The sequence below is a fragment of the Candoia aspera genome, chromosome 3 (genome assembly GCF_035149785.1).
Source record: "Candoia aspera isolate rCanAsp1 chromosome 3, rCanAsp1.hap2, whole genome shotgun sequence".
In the NCBI taxonomy this organism is placed as follows: Eukaryota; Metazoa; Chordata; class Lepidosauria; order Squamata; family Boidae; genus Candoia; species Candoia aspera.
In genome coordinates this window covers 2141913-2159316 of record NC_086155.1, presented here as the reverse complement: position 1 = coordinate 2159316, position 17404 = coordinate 2141913, and the positions used below count along the sequence as shown (strand labels likewise).

Genomic DNA, 17404 nt, shown 5'->3' with positions numbered 1-17404 from the left:
CAAATAACATTTTCCCCACTTGTAAAGTGAAGTGAACAACCGCAGTCTTGCAAATGGCATACTCAGCTTTTTGTAGGCTGTGCATTATTCAGTTGCCTAGTTCTACTGCAACTTTCAGAGACGGGTTTCAGGAAGTAACCTTTCTTTTCACATACTAAAAAAAACAACAACTATGAAAGTGCACAGATCATTTGGCCACCATTTGGAAGATTCCTCTTTCTGGGTGAAACTTATTCTTAGCTGACTTGCTTGCATCTCTCTTGATAACTGATTAATACACATTTAATAATTAATACACCGCCCAGGGTCCCTCTTTTCGGGGGAGATGGGCGGTGATAAAATTTGAAAAATAAATAAATTTAGCATAAAGTTGTTCTTACAATGATAGCATGTTTTTTAAACAGTAGAATGTGGTCACTACTGAAAATTGGGCATTTATAGAATAATTTTGGAGTCTGACTCTTTCATAAATGTCCAACAGATGATAAAGGCCCTTCCCTCAGGTGCTGGAAAGTAAAAGATTCTCTTTTGTGTTATGTGAAATGCAGAGGATCAGGCCCCTTCTTCCAAAGTTCTCTTGCACGTATGAAGAAGTTGCAGGAGCAGAAGACGTGTCCTCATCTCTCACTTCATACCAGGAGGAGGAACAGGAGAGTCTCTCAGTCCTAGGAATGTTGAAAGCAGAAAGAGAGTTGTGTGCTGCATTAATCTTCAGTCTGGTGGAACAGAGAGAGAGAAAATCCTCTCTTTCCAAATTATCGGCATGTGCTGAGATGACTTCAAGGAATGCAAGAAGGAATGGGAAAAATCTTAATCTTTGGCTGGTTTCGTGTCTCAATTAAGCAGTTCAAACTTCCTTTTTATCTGTTAAGAAGAGTGTTAGGGATAAATCTGAAGATACAGCAGGAGGGTCTGTGACAGTGGGGGGAATGCTTTAGAACTGGGATGTACTGAGCTCTGCTGATAACGTAGCACTGGCATTCAAATAAATAAATTGGACACTGCTGCAAGGTTTTCTTTGGCTTGGCTACTAATATATCTTGGGAATCTAGCCAAGATGGATTACCAGAGCGGATCTAATAGTTTGTTTGGGTAGTGGTTCCCCCCCCCCCTTCTTCATCTCTTCAGATGCAGTGAAAAGTAATAGCTAAGCAGTCTCCTTCACTGAGTAGCTTTTGTCTGCACTGGTGCAAAATTCTGTGTGTTCCATTAGGCTTCGTTTCCTGTTGCTGAATATTGTTCTAACATCGGCCAACGGTGTGCAAAAAAGCTGCGATACTGGGAGGGCAGGATGGTTGCAGCGAATAGGGTCTGTATCTCCACTTGGCCCACCCTAGAAAATATTGAGATTGAAATCTGGATGTGGGTCTCAACGTTAGTGACACTTTTATATGTGCCAGATCTATTTCTGGTTTGCTTCTGGCCCAGCCTTGGGTTGAATTGTCTACTTGGATAATTTCTTGTCCCTGCTGTTGCTTTGTGGATTGCCTTTCAAGCTGGCTGTAAAGCTGTTTGGTACTTCGTATGAAATAGCTTGTGCATCTCTCCGAAGTACTGATTTTCGGAGGGTGAGCTTTGGGTACTGCTTGTGTGCCTGGTGGGTTCCAGTCTGACCCTCTGAAAGCTTTTAAATGCACGCAGTTCAAGGGATGCACAATTCATAGCAAGGTCAAGCTGCTTAACTTGGGAAAGACCTAACTGGAGGCACGGTAGCCTTGAGGCCTGTGTTGTCTGGGTCGGCACAGCATGGATGATTGCAGGAATTGCCTCCAGTGCGACTATTTTCAGAGAACCTTTGCAGAAACTTCTTTGCTGAACTAGAATATAACGGGAGAAGCAGAGCAAATGTCATTCCTCCTTGTTGCCGAAGTGACATTTCACTTCTCCACGCGTTGTTTAAAGTGACTTCTGAGCTGATAGGATTTGTAGCAGACGTCTTCCTTTTTAGCATTCTGCTCTTTCAGCCGCAAAATGTGTGTTCATATTTTAATTGTAGGAAATAAGTCACAGTGGCTGTTGAGCGTTTGTTCTTAGAAACATCCCCAAAAGTCATGTGGGTGCTTTTTATAATGTTGTGTTCAGCGCCAGCGGGCTGCTTCACAGCTTCATAGCCATTGTGCAGTTCATGTCTTCTTGTTGAAGGTAGGGATCATAACTATGACACATTTCCTGTCTAGAAATCATGCCCCTTAGAAACATACTTCCTATACTTTGATGTTTATGTGTGTATCTCCTGGAATAGCACACCGCCTGGGGACTGTTGTTAACTGAACGTCACAAGCTCCTGATTAATTTAAGTGCTTCCCAATTTTCACCAAAGCATAACTCTTTACAAAGGGTTCAGTGTTCTTCATCCTTCGGGTGACTTGTGTCATTTAAAAATATGTTAGTATTTATCTTTGCACTGAATTAGAATGGCTGTTTCAGAGCCCTGAGGCTTAACACCGTTTTAGATCCCTTGATTAGATTCCAGAGGCATGTCTGCTGTGTGTGCTTCACAGGTTCCAATGCCTAGTCTCCTTCCGAACTAAATTCACTCACAGGTATCTGAGTAGGTATGGTTTCCCTTGCTTTTCTTGGGAAGTGTGAACCATTTTCTAGTAGTAGTACAGTATAACAGCAGAATATGGGATTCAGACTGAACTTTCTCTCTTTTCAGAGGCAGGAATGATTGTGAGCTTCTTGCTTTTCCTCAACGCTGTCCGGCCTGTATGGAGGGTTTTCCAGCTGCTGTTCTTTGCAGTGTTTTCTAACAACCTGTCAATGTTTGCATTGCTTTAGCATTTTTAACTTTTAACTGTCCTTTTTAGTGACGCTAGAAGTTGATGCTTGTTTTAAGGACTAAAAATTAGATATACTTAAAAAGTATTTTTATTATTATTATTATATGTTACTGTTATGAGGTCTGGCAAACTGAGGCATTGAGAAATTGTGCAGCCACTTTGATCCTTTAAAAACATGCTGCTGAAAATTAGCCATTTTGCAGCAGAATTTTGGCAGCTGATTTTAGGATGATCTGGGGAGTGTACATGGCCTGCAGGTTGTTCACCCCTGTGTTGCGTTGATGAAGTTTATGAGGAAAGGCCAGCAATTGCAGGGGCATTAAATGAAATTTGACATTATAGATATTTGCATGCATTTTAGGACAGGGAAGATACTATATAAAATAGAGTATTTTCTGATATGTTTTAGTGAGTATAGCTTGCTCCTCTTCAGCAAAGGGCCGTTACCTTGTGGTGCTGGAGCTTGAGCACCTCAATGATGCCATGAGCTAAACCGTGAAGGGCCCCCCAAGATGGGAAGGTCATGACAGAGAGGTCAGACTAAATGCGATCCCTGGGGAAGGTAATGGCAACCCACCCCAGTATTCTTGCCGTGAAAACTAAATGGATCAGTACAACCAGAGATATGTCGGTATACCATTGGAAGATGAGACCCCCAGGTCGGAAGATGGTCAAAATGCTACTGGGGAGGAACAGAGGATGAGCTCAACTAGCCCCAGACGTGATGATGCAGCTAGCTCAAAGCCAAAAGGACGGCTAGCGGCCAACAGTGCCGGTGGTGAACGGCGAATCCGATGTTCTAAGGATCAACACACCACTGGAACCTGGAATGTAAGATCTATGAGCCTGGGCAAATCGGATGTGGTTTGACCAGGGAACAACGAACTGGTTTAAGATTGGGAAAGGAGTACGGCAGGGCTGTATACTCTCACCCTACCTATTCAACTTGTATGCAGAACACATCATGCGACGTGCTGGGCTTGAGGAATCCAAGGCTGGAGTTAAAATTGTTGGAAGAAACATTAACAATCTCAGATATGCAGATGATACCACTTTGACGGCTGAAAGCGAAAAGGAACTGAGGAGCCTTATGATGAAGGTGAAAGAAGAAAGTGCAAAAGCTGGCTTGCAGCTAAACCTCAAAAAAACCAAGATTATGGCAACCAGCTTGATTGATAACTGGCAAATAGAGGGAGAAAACGTCGAGGCAGTGAAAGACTTTGTATTTCTAGGTGCGAAGATTACTGCAGATGCTGACTGCAGTCAGGAAATCAGAAGACGCTTAATCCTTGGGAGAAGAGCAATGACAAATCTCGATCAAATAGTTAAGAGCGGAGACATCACACCGACAACAAAGGTCCGCATAGTTAAAGCAATGGTGTTCCCCGTAGTAACATACGGCTGCGAGAGCTGGACCATAAGGAAGGCTGAGAGAAGGAAGATCGATGCTTTGGAACTGTGGTGTTGGAGGAAAATCCTGAGAGTGCCTTGGACTGCAAGAAGATCAAACCAGTCCATCCTCCAGGAAATAAAGCCAGACTGCTCACTTGAGGGAATGATATTAAAGGCCAAACTGAAATACTTTGGCCACATAATGAGAAGACAGGACACCCTGGAGAAGATGCTGATGCCGGGGAGAGTGGAAGGCAAAAGGAAGAGGGGCCGACCAAGGGCAAGATGGATGGATGATATTCTAGAGGTGACGGACTCGTCCCTGGGGGAGCTGGGGGTATTGACGACCAACAGGAAGCGTTGGCGTGGGCTGGTCCATGAAGTCACGAAGAGTTGGAAGTGACTAAACGAATAAACAACGACAAGCTTGCTCCTGTTTTTTTTTTTAAAAGCCTCTTTTTTTTTACAGCAAGAGAACCAGAAATTACTTTTCTTTTTGTTGAGTGTTATGTTAACTTTACTTCTGTCTTTCTATCTACAAAAGACAGAGGTTCACAAAATTCTATATTGATCGTCTTAACAAGTGTTGGGTTTTGCTCTATTTAGTTGTACAGCGAAGGAAAAACTGAATGGTGTGGAAGGAAGGGGAAATTGAAAACATGCTCCAGCCAAAGAAAGTGGACCCGTTCCATATCCCAAAACCTTTGTATTTTGTGAAGCTGTGCTGGGGAAAGGCAAAGGAGAATCCCAAAATAACTATTGAGAGAGGTGTCTAAAATCAGCAGAAGGAAAACTAGCTATCTTGAGTCCATAGAAGCATCCTTGAATCTCCGTATTCAAGCTTGCCTGAAAGTTTACAACAAATGAGCCCTTGTCTGTATTCAGTGCTTCTTTTCTACCTGCTGCTGGTTGCTTGAGGCATTTTCCAAAATCTTTCCTGGCTGCGCTTCCTTGGAGCCAAGAACGTCTTTAATAACAACCCCTTCTATATTTAATAATTGTTCCTTCCTGGGAGCAGGTAGAACTATGTGGCCTCAGAACAGTTCTGGACTCCTTGCCCATCCCCTTTCTGGGCATGGTATTTCGTTGAGTGGGGCAAGTGACATCTTGAAGGGAGGCAATTTAGATGTGAAAAACATTCAGGGGAAAGGCTAAACAGTCCCCTCAGGGGACAGTGACTCATTTGAGTTATGCTGCACCCATCCTCATGATTGAATTAAAAAAAACAACAACAACAGAGATCCAGGACCAGGAATCTCTTGTGTCTGGTCTAGCTCAGCCCTGAGGCAGCAGCGGTTGAAAGAGTCTGCCAAACCACTTTACCACTTTAAATATATGTTGGTGTGTACTTAAACTGTTATGGCCTAAAGTTCGTCCCAGTTAGTTTTGCAGAAAGGTTAAGCCAGTTTCTTGCCTTTAAATTCCGGGTGAATATCCTTGGGTTAGTTTTTGTGCATTAAACCTGGGATTTTCTCTTTTTTCAGGTGCTGGAAAACTATTCTGATGGACCCATGACCCCAAAACAGATTCTGCAGGTTATAGAAACTGAGGGCCTGAAAGAAATGAGGTTAGTCTTTTTCTTCCCCTTAAAGGATGGGCAGAACTGAACTGACTGACTTGTTTTCCCTACCCACTTCTCTTCAGCCTTTCTGCTCAGGCGTTTGGAATGCCTGATGTGACTTTTAACTTTGGTTGGAGGATTTCCTGGATGTCTTGGATGGTGCCCATTGTTCAGGCCAGGATGTTTTGCTGAGTCTGTAACAGCCAGCAGCAGACAAGTCCAGGCCATGGGGAATGGCATGGGTTATCTCTGTGGCTTTGGAGTGACAGCCCTATCCATTTAACACAGCTTAAGTTGTTCAACCTGTTTGTTCTATTTTTCTAAGACAACAGTTACTACTGTTAAGTGTTCTTGTCCTGATAAGCTGTTATATTTGGCAGGGGCAAATGCCATGCTTAAAACAGATAATTATTTGTGTCGCATTCTGGGCATTCAGTTCCTTATATGAAAATGGTTACTGAGTTCTTTGCACCGTTAGTTTTGTCTAGTGTAATATTTGCTGAAGCATGGTTCCTCATCCTGATGATTACAACTCCCAGCATTTCCACCCAGCTCTAGTCCATACTGACTGAATTGTCCAACACATTTGGGAGACACTAGTTTGAAGAAACCCACCCTGGAGCGTCTGATCGTTGCTGTTTGCTTGATCACATGAAGGGACTCTGGGGAGGGTTCTTTTCTCCCCATTCTCACCATAAAGGGGGGCAGAAAGAGGAGGAAGCCAACGAAGAATAGACGAGAGCACGTTACATTTATCGTAGCAATCCCAGACTTCAGTTATGTACAAGAGATACAAACAGTACAAATACGTACTACAGATCTGTAACCCGGTCACCCAGCGTGAAATGAAAAATGGTCTTCAATTTTGTTTCCACATCACAAAAATTTGAGGATGTCAGGAGATCAGCCCTGTCGGTTCCTTTGTGACATGCAGGCCAAGTTCACATAACTCACTAAACCCGAATTAACAGGCTAAGACAGTGGCTGAGTTCCTACAAGCCAATACACCATCACTCCAGTCCAGCCTGGCCTAATGTGCTGAGCAATCAGTGGGACAGATGGAGTCACACTCCCTTTGCACAGAGTTTGGAGGAAGCGTATCTGTACAGTGATTATAGTTTACCTTCATATGTAATGGGGGTCAGTGGTCACTCTGCAGTCCTGAGATACTCATTTTCCTTTTGCCAGTCCACTAGCTTTTGACTCCCCAGTTTTGGTGTGCAGCAGCTACTGCTGTGTACGTCAGGGATAGAGCAAAGGTGAGGTGTAAATCCTATGTAAACAAGGGACTGAGCTGGTCTGAATATATGAGCCAGGAGACTTGAATACGGTCCAGTGATGAGCATAAGTGAAGTGAATCCAGACCAATGACTGTTGGAGCTTTAACTAAAAGGTGGTATCTTGCTGAGAGATTTTCCCATGGAAGTGATGTTGACAAAACCTGTGAGCAGAAAAAGATGCTTTAAAAGCCCCTTTTAGGTGACTGATCCTCACTTACAGGAGTTCGGTACACTGATGAAAAAGAGTGCCATGTATGTATGTAGCATTAAGCTGTGGTTTACATAGTCAGTAAAATATCACTTCCCACACCAAAAGGTTACTGAAGTGAAATCAGCGCTAATTTGTTTCCTTACCCATAACCTTCCGCAAAGATGACAGCAGTTCATTTTCTCCATCCATGTTTTGATAATCTTAGTCCTGACACTGTTACCCTATGGAGTGAAAAATAATTCCTTTAATTCTTCCTGGCAGTCTTCAGAACACGGTAACTCCCTTCCCCAGCACTCCCAAATCAACAGGATGTTTGCTGCATTTTTAAACCTTTTCCTACCACTGTGAGAAACGGGTAGGGAATATATTTCTGCACAAACATTAACGATGAAATAAGTGAAATGTTTAGAAACCTTCCAGGCTCCAGGCTGTGCTTTTTCTCCATCACTTGGGAGACGTCTGGCCGCATGCCGAATGGAGCAGATTCTCTGGCCATCAGAATATTAGTGCGCACTGGGCCCTTGGAAGCGGAGAGGATGGTCAGATCCTGGGGAGGAAGAGGGCTATGGACATTCCAGATTTGAGGGCTGATTTAAGGCAGAAATTATGTTGTTCATTTTGAACGCTGTTACATTTTGGTCTGTTGGCAGAAAAGTTCTTCTAGGCAGCTCTTAAGTAGTTTGCTTGTTTACTAGCTTAGCCCTCTCAGTTTTCTATATTGTTACAGTAGACTCTCAGTTAACCGGAACTCAAGCAACTGGCAAAAAAATCGAGTAAATAATACAGTAGACTCTCAGTTAACCGGAACTCGCTCTCAAGCAGCAGGCAAAAAAATCGAGTAAATAATACAGTAGACTCTCAGTTAACTGGAACTCGCTCTCAAGCAGCAGGCAAAAAAATCGAGTAAATAATACCTTAAGTAAAATTTAATAGTGACTCTCAAGCAGCCAGAAGCCACACTTATCTGGCATCTACCAATCGCCATGGGGGCCGGTTAACTGAGAGAAAATGTATTGACCTCCCTGTAGGAGGCTACAGTGCCCTCGTGAGATAGAACCTCTTCCCTTGGTGGTTCTGGCTAACGTCTGAATGAGGAAGCGGCCTTATGAATGCAAGTCAGCGACTGTACTGTCGCCTCGTCTCTCCAAAGAGCGGAGTCACCTGCACGTCTGTGGAACAGACATGCTGCTGTAGTTGATAACTCTCTCTCCAGCTTGTACTTGTCTTTTAATCTGGGGAGAATTATTGCTCGTAACTGCCGAAAATGCAGATGGGATTTGCCTCAAAAGTCACTGTGATTTCCCAGAAACAGAACAATTTGGGTGGCGGCGGCGGGGGGAGAACCAGCAAATTAAGTTGAAAGGGAAGATCAACGTAGGAGTTGTTTTATAGGGCAGTATGTAATTTTTTAATGTATAAGCCTACTTCCTTTTTTTATTAATAAATTGAAACTGAAACCCTTTGGAGGGTTTTGTGTTCAAGACTGAAAAAAATACCTTCGATCAGTTCTGTTTTTTGTAGCCTTTTCTTTAGATCGAGAACTCTCTTCTGATCTCCAGATGCTATAGGTTATTTTCTTCCAATTTTGTTTTTTTAGCAAGATTACAAAAAATTGAGTACAAACATTCAAAACATAATAAAATGAAGGAAATAACTAGAGACAACAAACAACTAAAAAAAACTGAAGCAAAAAATAGAAGAGAAAGGAACCCCCCAAAATGTAAAAACGTGGATTATTTTTTAAAAATAACAAAACTAAACATTTTATGTTTACACACAAACCATATAGAAATCATTGCTTTACAAAAAATGCCATTACCTAATAATATTACTCTGTTACTGTAAAATAGCATGAAACCTATACCATAGAATAACACGCTGCCTTTTCCAACATTGATAAATTACTCATTTCTGAAAGCCAGTCCTTAATTTCGGGATTAATATTGCTTTTCCAATTTCTCAAACAAAAATCCAGATGCCATCGTGCTGACAGTGCCGTTGAAATGATACACAGGTGGCCTGGATTTTGCCTGCCAGGCAAAAGCGGTAGCTTCCTTGCCCCAGGGGAGGCTGAAATGGGTTGTCCTTCCCAAGAACTGCCTGGGGGAGTTGCTACACAAAGGAGAGTTGGGGGTGGGGAACCCATTGTGTTGGATCCAGACTTAATTGTGCTTGGAATAAACTTACAGAAATCTGGAGCAATCGTAATCAGCGCTCTGGCCACCTCCGTATTCCAAAGATTAATCAGGCGCAAGACAAAACTGCCTGCCTGCCTGATTATCAGCACAGTCCAAAAGCTTCCCCTGGAAACTCTGTGTCCATCAGGTGCCTGAGGTGGACCACTCGGACGGGTTCTCTGCACTCACAGAGGCCTAGGCTATCCACCATCTGCGTTTCACCATAAAGCGATCTGACTATGGCAAAGGAGAACGGCCAGTGTCTTTTGTATTCAGATCTGTGTTCGCTTCAGAGCAGACATTACGTCTTCTCTGAAGCGAAGACCAGATCGAGCACATGCTTACAGGTGTTGTGGCCACTCCTTTGGTCACCGTGGAGGCCATGAACTTGTTAGCCACTCTGGGCTCCTTTCCCAGGATGTGGAGGTTGAAATAAGATCATTGTAATGGCTTCACAAATGTTTGCAGCTGCCTTTCCATGGTGGCTGCTGCTGGACCTAATCTTCAGATGGGCATGTTTGCCCCAGGACTGCGTCCTCATTGCTATCCAACCAGCACTCATTCATGCGTGCCAGTTCAGCACCATATCGCTACACACAAATCTGGCCTTCTCCAGTCCAAAGGCACCTGGCAAAAGTTGGGGGTGCCACTTCTCCCGTAATGGGTTACTGAGTGCCCCTGGCCATAATTTCCTCTGCCCACCACAGTTCTGGTATGAGCCACCACCACTGTGCACGGTGTTCTGCCCCAGCCCCTCCCCCCTCCTCCTCTCGCACCCCTGCCACACACATGTTCCGCTGGCCCTGGCTGCAATGCGCAGGGCGCTTCCACAAGCCTCGTTCCAGCATTCCACAGCCACTACGCGCTACAGATGCCCCCTCCCGATTCCAGTCCAGTAACCAGCGAGCACCTTCCCACCGACTCCAGTCAGCTTGTATTCCTACCATCCATCTCCAAGTTCTCCACACCCTGCTGTTCATGCACCTCCATGGTATGTGTTAAGGGATTTCCAGCCCCCCCCCCATTATTCCACTGTGAGGGGGGCTCCTTCACAGCTTCCCAGCTCACTGGAGCAATCCAGTCTCATAAATCAGCAGCAGTCCAGTCCTCTCTCAAGGCTGCCTGCCTGCCTCTGGATCACCCCAGTCTAGTCTCTGGTTACCTCTCTTCAACTTCCCGTTTTCCTGGCATCTGCGTCTGGCCCTCTGCAGTAGTTGATCTCCACATCTTGTTGTCGTTGCTGCCTTTCCCACCAGCGCTCTAGAAAAGGTCTGCCCACGGGAGTGAAGCTGGGCTTGGGTTCCTCGACTGGATCCTTTTCTTCCTTGCTGTTGCGTGCTTAACAACGGGGGCCACCATGTTCCTTCTCCGTCCTTGTTCCGCCTTCTGTACAGGAGCTCTGCAGGGGCAGCTCACCAGTCCTTTCTGTGACCAGCAGATCCATTCAACTTCTCAGCCAAGTTTTAGTCTGGGCCTGGTCTGCTCTCATTTTTTCCACTCCAGTGTGCCACCTTCCAGCCTCCACTGCTGACACTCCCTCACCTCCACCCTACCTTGCCTGGCTGACAGAAAATGGTTGGAAACTTGAAAAGTCATGCTGTAAAAATGGTGACTGCGTAAACCATCCTGATGGTGCTTGGCTTGGCAGTGGTTGTTCTGAACAGGGAGGCAAATAAAACCGTGCGCTCTTTGTATCATGCGAAGTTAGTCCGAAGGAGCTTGGACGAGACAATTTTATTTTTCATAATATGTTGGGTTATCAGAACTGGCCACAGTTGTTCCACTAGTTCAAAAGCAGTGTGTGTCTGAACTGAGAGGCTGAATTATGCATGTTTTCCATCTGCAGTGGCACATCTCCGTTGGCCTGCCTGAATGCAATGCTTCACTCCAATTCACGGAGCTGTGATGGGCTTTTCTATAAACTTCCTGGGCGGATTAGCCTATTTACTCTCAAGGTAAGACCAGATGGCAATTCCTTTAATCCAGAGACTGGATGAAGGCTAAACTGACGGCTGAATTTTGTATGAATTTAGCACCTGGCATGTGATAGGGTCTCAGGTCATTAGCCAGCTTTGGGCTCAGTTCAGTAAGTACAAGCTTAAATAGAACTCTGGGAATATTGTGTTACACTGTACGTATGATAGCTTCCTTGAGTGCCTTCTGTCCCACATAGTGGCTGTTACAGTCCTCACACTGCATAGACTGTGCAGTGTAAGGACTGTGCATACAGTCATACACTGTACATACAACATGCAGTGTGAGGACTGTAACAGCCACTATGTGGGACAGACAGATGGGCAGAAGACTAGCAGGGCGCATCCAGGAACACCAACTGGCAGTCAGGAGACACGATGGAAACTCCTTCATCTCACCACACATGGACAGGCTCAACCACAGTTTCATCGGGAAACGGTGAGCATCCCAGACCAAGCCAAATCCAAAAACACCAGGGAATTCCTGGAAGTTCGGCATTCAGACAAATCAGCCATCAATAGACACACAGGGATAAACCACATTTACGCACCATTCAAGAGAGACAATAAAAAAAAGCTAAGAAGGAAACAGAAAAAGAGCAGAACACATCCCCTCCGGCAGCCGACACCCAGAGAAGCAGGGATTGACACCAGGCAAACAGTCAAGCAGACAAACCATGCCCCAATCAAGGAACCACCCAGGAGAAAAAGCACCCCCACCAACATGGGCAGGGCAAGCTGCTGTAGATAGACAGGGGGCAAACCCCACTCCCTTCTAGCCCTGGCGGTGTTCCCTAGTCAGGTAGTGAAACGTCTGCAAGCCAACCGCCCAGCTCAGAGGGCTCCCAGGACTCCACAACAGCATGCTTTATTTACACCAGCTGACCCTTGGCTGGCTCAAAGGGAATGCGGTCGCTAATCCAGTAGCTGGATGGTGGGGGTGGAAGACCCTTAGGTTCGGCCGTATCCACGTGATGCTCTGCGTGGCCCGCAAGACGCAGTTCCTCCAACGTCTGGTCGGTCCTTCCAGAAAGCCGCTGCGCAGTGGTCTCGGACCCTCGCTGGGCCCGAAGGGGAAGAGCTGGACGATGCCGAGAGCAGCGGTTCCAATGAAGCTGCCAGCACCGTGAGTGGGGATAACGATGGTAAGTGCGCTTCCGTTCGGAGCTTGAGCCGGTTGCTGCCTCCGTCGATGTGGATGGTACGATCCTTCCTTTCCAGTTTCTCTCGATGAAACCTCTTCAAACGCCTCCTGTTCCACGGAGTCCCAGAGCAAGAGTGCGCTGGCTGCCCGAGAGAGCACTAGGACAGCGTCCCAGGTAGGAAGGCTGGAGAGGAGCTCGGGGGCTGGCTGGGTGCGGGGAGAGCGCGGCCCGGGAGCTGCGCGGCGAAGAAGCAGCAGCTGCTTCCATTCTACCTGGCCCCCCCGCCCCCCGCCCCAGCATTTGCTCATAGTTAACACCCGGCGAGGGCTTGGTGGTAAACTTTCTCTGTGTTTGTCAAGTGCCGCGGAAGTACTGCTAAAGTGTGGTGGGTTTTGAATATGATTGAATGTGGAAAGACTTCAGAGAGCCTTGTGAACAGGGATGGGGAAGCGGCAGCTGCAGAATTTGGCTGTGCTCTAAAGTTGTGCCTCGACTTGTGGGTCAGATCGAAGTGTGGCAGAGGCTTGTCGGGGAGGGGAGGTTGAGCAGGTAGAGATCCTGTTTGCCGGTTGAATCTGGGATTTGGTACTGCAGCTGGGCAGACTTGGGCATGGAGACTGCCTCTGACTGCTCCATAGGAGGACTACTTCAGCAGATTTTTATTAAAACCCTCCAAGGACAGGCTTTGATAAGCCACCTAAGCATCTTTCTCTCTTGATGACCTGGATAGAATAATTGAAGCAAGAGTACCACCAGATTATTTGGAGGCTAGTTGGTGTGTTCTTTACAAGAAATTTGTCCTGTAATTCTCTGTTAATTCCTGGTGATCACGTATGATTGGAAGCAGAAGTGAACCAACAGAACATATGTTAGAGGTAGAGAGACTTCAGAGGCCATTTAGTCCAACCTCCTGCATGGTGCAGGAAATTTTTCCAGTGCAAAGAACTTTCACAGTTGATGGGTGTCCTAATTGAAGGCCTCAGTACAGAACATTCTTTCTCACCCTTATTCTAATTAGTTCCTTTGTCAATCCACAATTACTGTTAAAAACATTATCCTAATATTCAGCTGAAATGTACCTTCCTGTAACTCAAACCCTTTTAAATTTAGTTACGGCTTCTTGAGGTGGCAAAGAGTAAGTTTTTACTACTTCTACGTAACAGCCCTTAATGTACTTAAACAATTTTATTTTCCCATTGAGTCTTTCCTTTGCCAGGCTAAATGTGACAGAGGCCTTTTGTGGTAAAACTCACTTCCTGTCACTTAATTGTTTTCTCTCCCACCCCCTCCACTGTTCCAACTTGAACACATCCTTTCTACTGTTTAGGATCCAGAGCTGGACACAGCGTTGCAGGTGAGGCCTCAGTGGTTCATATTCTCTGTAGCTTTGAAATGTTCATTGAGCTTCCCCGTGGATAGGCTATCCTTACATGGCTCACCTCTTACACTTCTGGTCATCCAGTAATAATCTCCCCTTCCCACATGCAGATCCACACTGAATTCACTGCATACCAAATGACGTTGCATTTGTTGTTCTCTCTAGGCCCGTCTTAGAGAGACAGATTGCTTTTGGGTGGGGTGGGGTGAGCGATCCGCCGCATGACGCGGGGGAGAGGAAGAGTCGGGGGCAGTGGAAGTGCAGATAGGGTGAGGTTCTGCATTCGTGCTGGCTGGCAGTGAAATAAATTGTCCAGCTTTTCCCAGGAGTACCAAGTTGGGGGAGGTCCTGTAACAAAATCTCTACATTTTTTATAACACTTCTGGTCGTTGGTCCATTGTTCCCCCACTAATGTTTTTGCTCGTAATCAGAAGTCACGTGCCCAGGGCTTTGCGAATTCTGATGATCCTGCCTGGCGTTGCTAGAACGTCATAGTGGAATCAAGGCTGCTGTGCCTGGGGCAGGAGCAGGGTGCCAAGGCTGGGCGCAACCAGAAGCTTCCCATTTGAGATCACTGAGGCTGTGGAGAGCACAACCACCCACCTGCTCCATTGGCAGAATCAGAGATGGCGACACACAAGGACCTTTGGGAAAGCCGGCTTTGCTTCACATCTGGGGGCTCTGACCACTGTGCTGAGCGGTCACTCGCTGTTAGGAAGGAGGTGGAGGGCGTCATGGCCTTTACCCTTTCTGCTGAGAAGGTGGGGTCCTTGACCCTTGGGCTTTCTCAGTATTTTCCTGGCAGGGCTCTCTTGATTTCCCTTGAAACAGGTGAGCAAGCAGAAGAAAAAGACAGGCATGATGCTTCCCCGTGTGGTTTTGACTCCCCTGAAAGTAAATGGGGCCCATATGGAAGCCTCCTCAGGTAAGTGGAAGCTCGTCTTCCCCCTTTGACTACCCTGTCTGTGGGGGGCCCCCAACCCCGGCCTCTCAGGCATTCCTGGTCGCTGCCACTTGCTTGTCCTTAGCCCGGAGGGTGCAAATTGTCGCCCAGGTGTCCAGGCTTTATTCAGGCTACTCCATCTTTTAATCAGGTGCCTGTGTTTGGTGCATGGCATGGTATAACTTCAGAGAAACATGCTTTGTCTACCTCAGATTCTTAATTCCCATCACTGATTTCGCTTAAAACCCAAATGACAGTAGCTTGTGGCCTCTTGTCAAGAGGTTTTTTTAAGACGATTGGAAGCAACTTAAAGCCATTTGTTTTCCTGTCATAGACTCAGTAGTCAGTTTAGTACAGGTAGTCCGCACTTAACAACTACAATTGAGACTGGAATTTTGGTTGCTAAGTGAAGTGGTCATTAAGCGAATCCAACCCAATTTTATGACCTTTTTGCAGCAGTCGTTAAGCAGACCACATGGTTGTTAAGCAAATCACACCGTTCCCCATTGATTTTGCTTGCCAGAAGCCGGCTGGGAAGGTCGAAAATGGCAATCATGACCACGGGATGCTGCAATGGTCATAAATGTGAACCGGTTGCCAAGCACCCAAATCGTAATCACATGACTGCGGGGATGCTGTGACAGTCATAAGTGGGAGCACTGGTTGTAAGTCATTTTTTCAGCTCCATCGTATATCTGAACCATCACAAAACGGATGGTCATTAAGTGAGGACTACTTGTATACAGAGGTCCAAGAAAAAGGGAGAAATCCCAGTAAGAGGAGCAAATCCTTCTAAGCACAAGGAAGAGGAAAAAGGAAGGATGATGTGGAGAAGCTGCATCTGGACACTGACTGCAGTAACTTTACCGCACCTGAACATTGACTTCCCTCCCTTCAGAAACAGATCGTGTGGCCAGGATAAAGGACACAAACTTTCTGCGGTTGTTGGTTCTCCCCCATCACGACTGTTGCTGTGCATCTGATGTTCCGGTCAATAAGCCCGGGTTGTGGTGGGAAGCAGCTGATGTGTTCACTCATCCATGGATGTTTTTCAGGGTTTGCGGGGAAGCAAGTTGGTGACGAGCGCAGCAGCAGCAGCAGCAGCAGCTTGTCGGTTTTGCCCGGCACACTTTGTGGCCGAACAGAAATGGCTAGGGAAGGCCCGCATCTGCTCCGGGGAGTCCGCAAGCCCTCAAGCGGTAGGTGGAATCCCGGGCCTTCTCGCGTCAGGAGGGACTTTGGCCAGTTTGGATCAGGCTGGAGGGCGGCGGCTGTCCTCTGGATCTTTCTTTTTGTGTGTTGGACTCTGCCCTTGGTGCTTTCTCGACAATGGCACAGTTGCTCAGGAGCCCCTTGAGTTTTTCTGTGTTATTTACTATGCTGCAGAGGTGCCGGCTTCATCAGACGTTCTGGTTAAGATGCAGTCGGCCCTCTGTTTTAATTTGTTCCTTTAAAAAAGACGCCGTGTTGAATTTCTGTGCTGGTAACAGAGGCACTAATGGCATCGCTTGCTCCCACCTGCTGTGGGGAGAAGCATGTGCGTCCTTAAGGGTGATCCCTCAGGCTGCGGCCCTGTGGCCCACAGTGTGATCCCAGCTTCATCTAAAGCCATTCATAGAGGAGGAGGTTTGGGCTAAACAAAGAGCACGCAAACCCATGTACTGCGTCGTGCCTTTTTTGTGCACCAGTGAACCTGTAGTCTCTGTCAGCACTGAAACTGTGCGCGAGGCTTTTCATTCACTAACTGGTGGCATGTCTCTTAGCAGCAGTCAGTTTGAGCCAAGCGCTTCCTGTTCCTGTCGGTTGCTAAGTCCTGCATATTGGCTTTGAGGCATTTTGGCACATTTCCCTTTCCAAAACAGCTTCAACCCCTTGATAATTTGGGTCTGTCTTGCACAGATGTGCTGCTTCCGTTCACACCACCACATTTCAGTAGGATTCCGGTCAGAGTTTTGATGCAGCCGTTCAAAAAAGAAAAGTAAATGAACAGGTGAAAAGGAAAAGGACAAAATCGATGCAAAAATAACAGTGGACAAAGAAGTTGCAAAAGTTGTACATTCAGTAGGTTAATGAAAAGTTAGTCATAAAAAACAAAATACATTATTTTTTAATTTTTAACAATAAGGAAGAGGATTTTAAAGATCTTTTTGAATCTCTGAGCTGCATGCTAAAATCTTAACTATTTGGTTATTTAAAGATACCATTAAATACCATTAAAAGAAAGAAAGAAAAACTGCTAAAAAACATAATGAAATATTTAGTTTCTAACTTCCCCAACCAATATACAGTATTTTCATGTATTTCTGATTTCAGTTCTTTTGGTCAGTTCTTTTTTCTCTTAAAAATGATACTCTGAATGCTTGAATTTGTCTTGCTGCATAATATATATAATATATATATGGAAGCTATTTGTCCTAACAGCCAGGAAACACGCTGAGACAAGGAACTGGTCTCTAATGTTTATTGCTAGTACATAACAGGGATCCTAACAAACTGAAGAAGCGTGGGAAAACCCAGCCATATAACCCCCAAGGGTTAAGGCGGTCCCGATCTGTGTCTCT

General features: G+C 45.8%; 1 protein-coding gene across 4 annotated transcripts in view; it reads left to right on the top strand.

The window, feature by feature from the left end:
• ASXL1 (ASXL transcriptional regulator 1) overlaps positions 1-17404 on the top strand; it is a 35905-nt gene that overhangs the window by 3583 nt on the left and 14918 nt on the right. The window contains exons 1-7 of one of the 4 annotated variants that reach the window (XM_063296827.1): positions 5553-5571; positions 5660-5742; positions 11251-11359; positions 12408-12522; positions 12599-12696; positions 14732-14825; positions 15899-16042. In XM_063296827.1, the coding sequence (XP_063152897.1) occupies positions 5687-5742; positions 11251-11359; positions 12408-12522; positions 12599-12696; positions 14732-14825; positions 15899-16042 (616 nt within the window). In that variant the 5' untranslated portion in view covers positions 5553-5571; positions 5660-5686. Of the gene's footprint in view, positions 1-5552; positions 5572-5659; positions 5743-11250; positions 11360-12407; positions 12523-12598; positions 12697-13849; positions 14826-15898; positions 16043-17404 lie in introns of those variants that run through there. The other 3 variants (XM_063296826.1, XM_063296828.1, XM_063296830.1) reach the window with 3 other exon arrangements.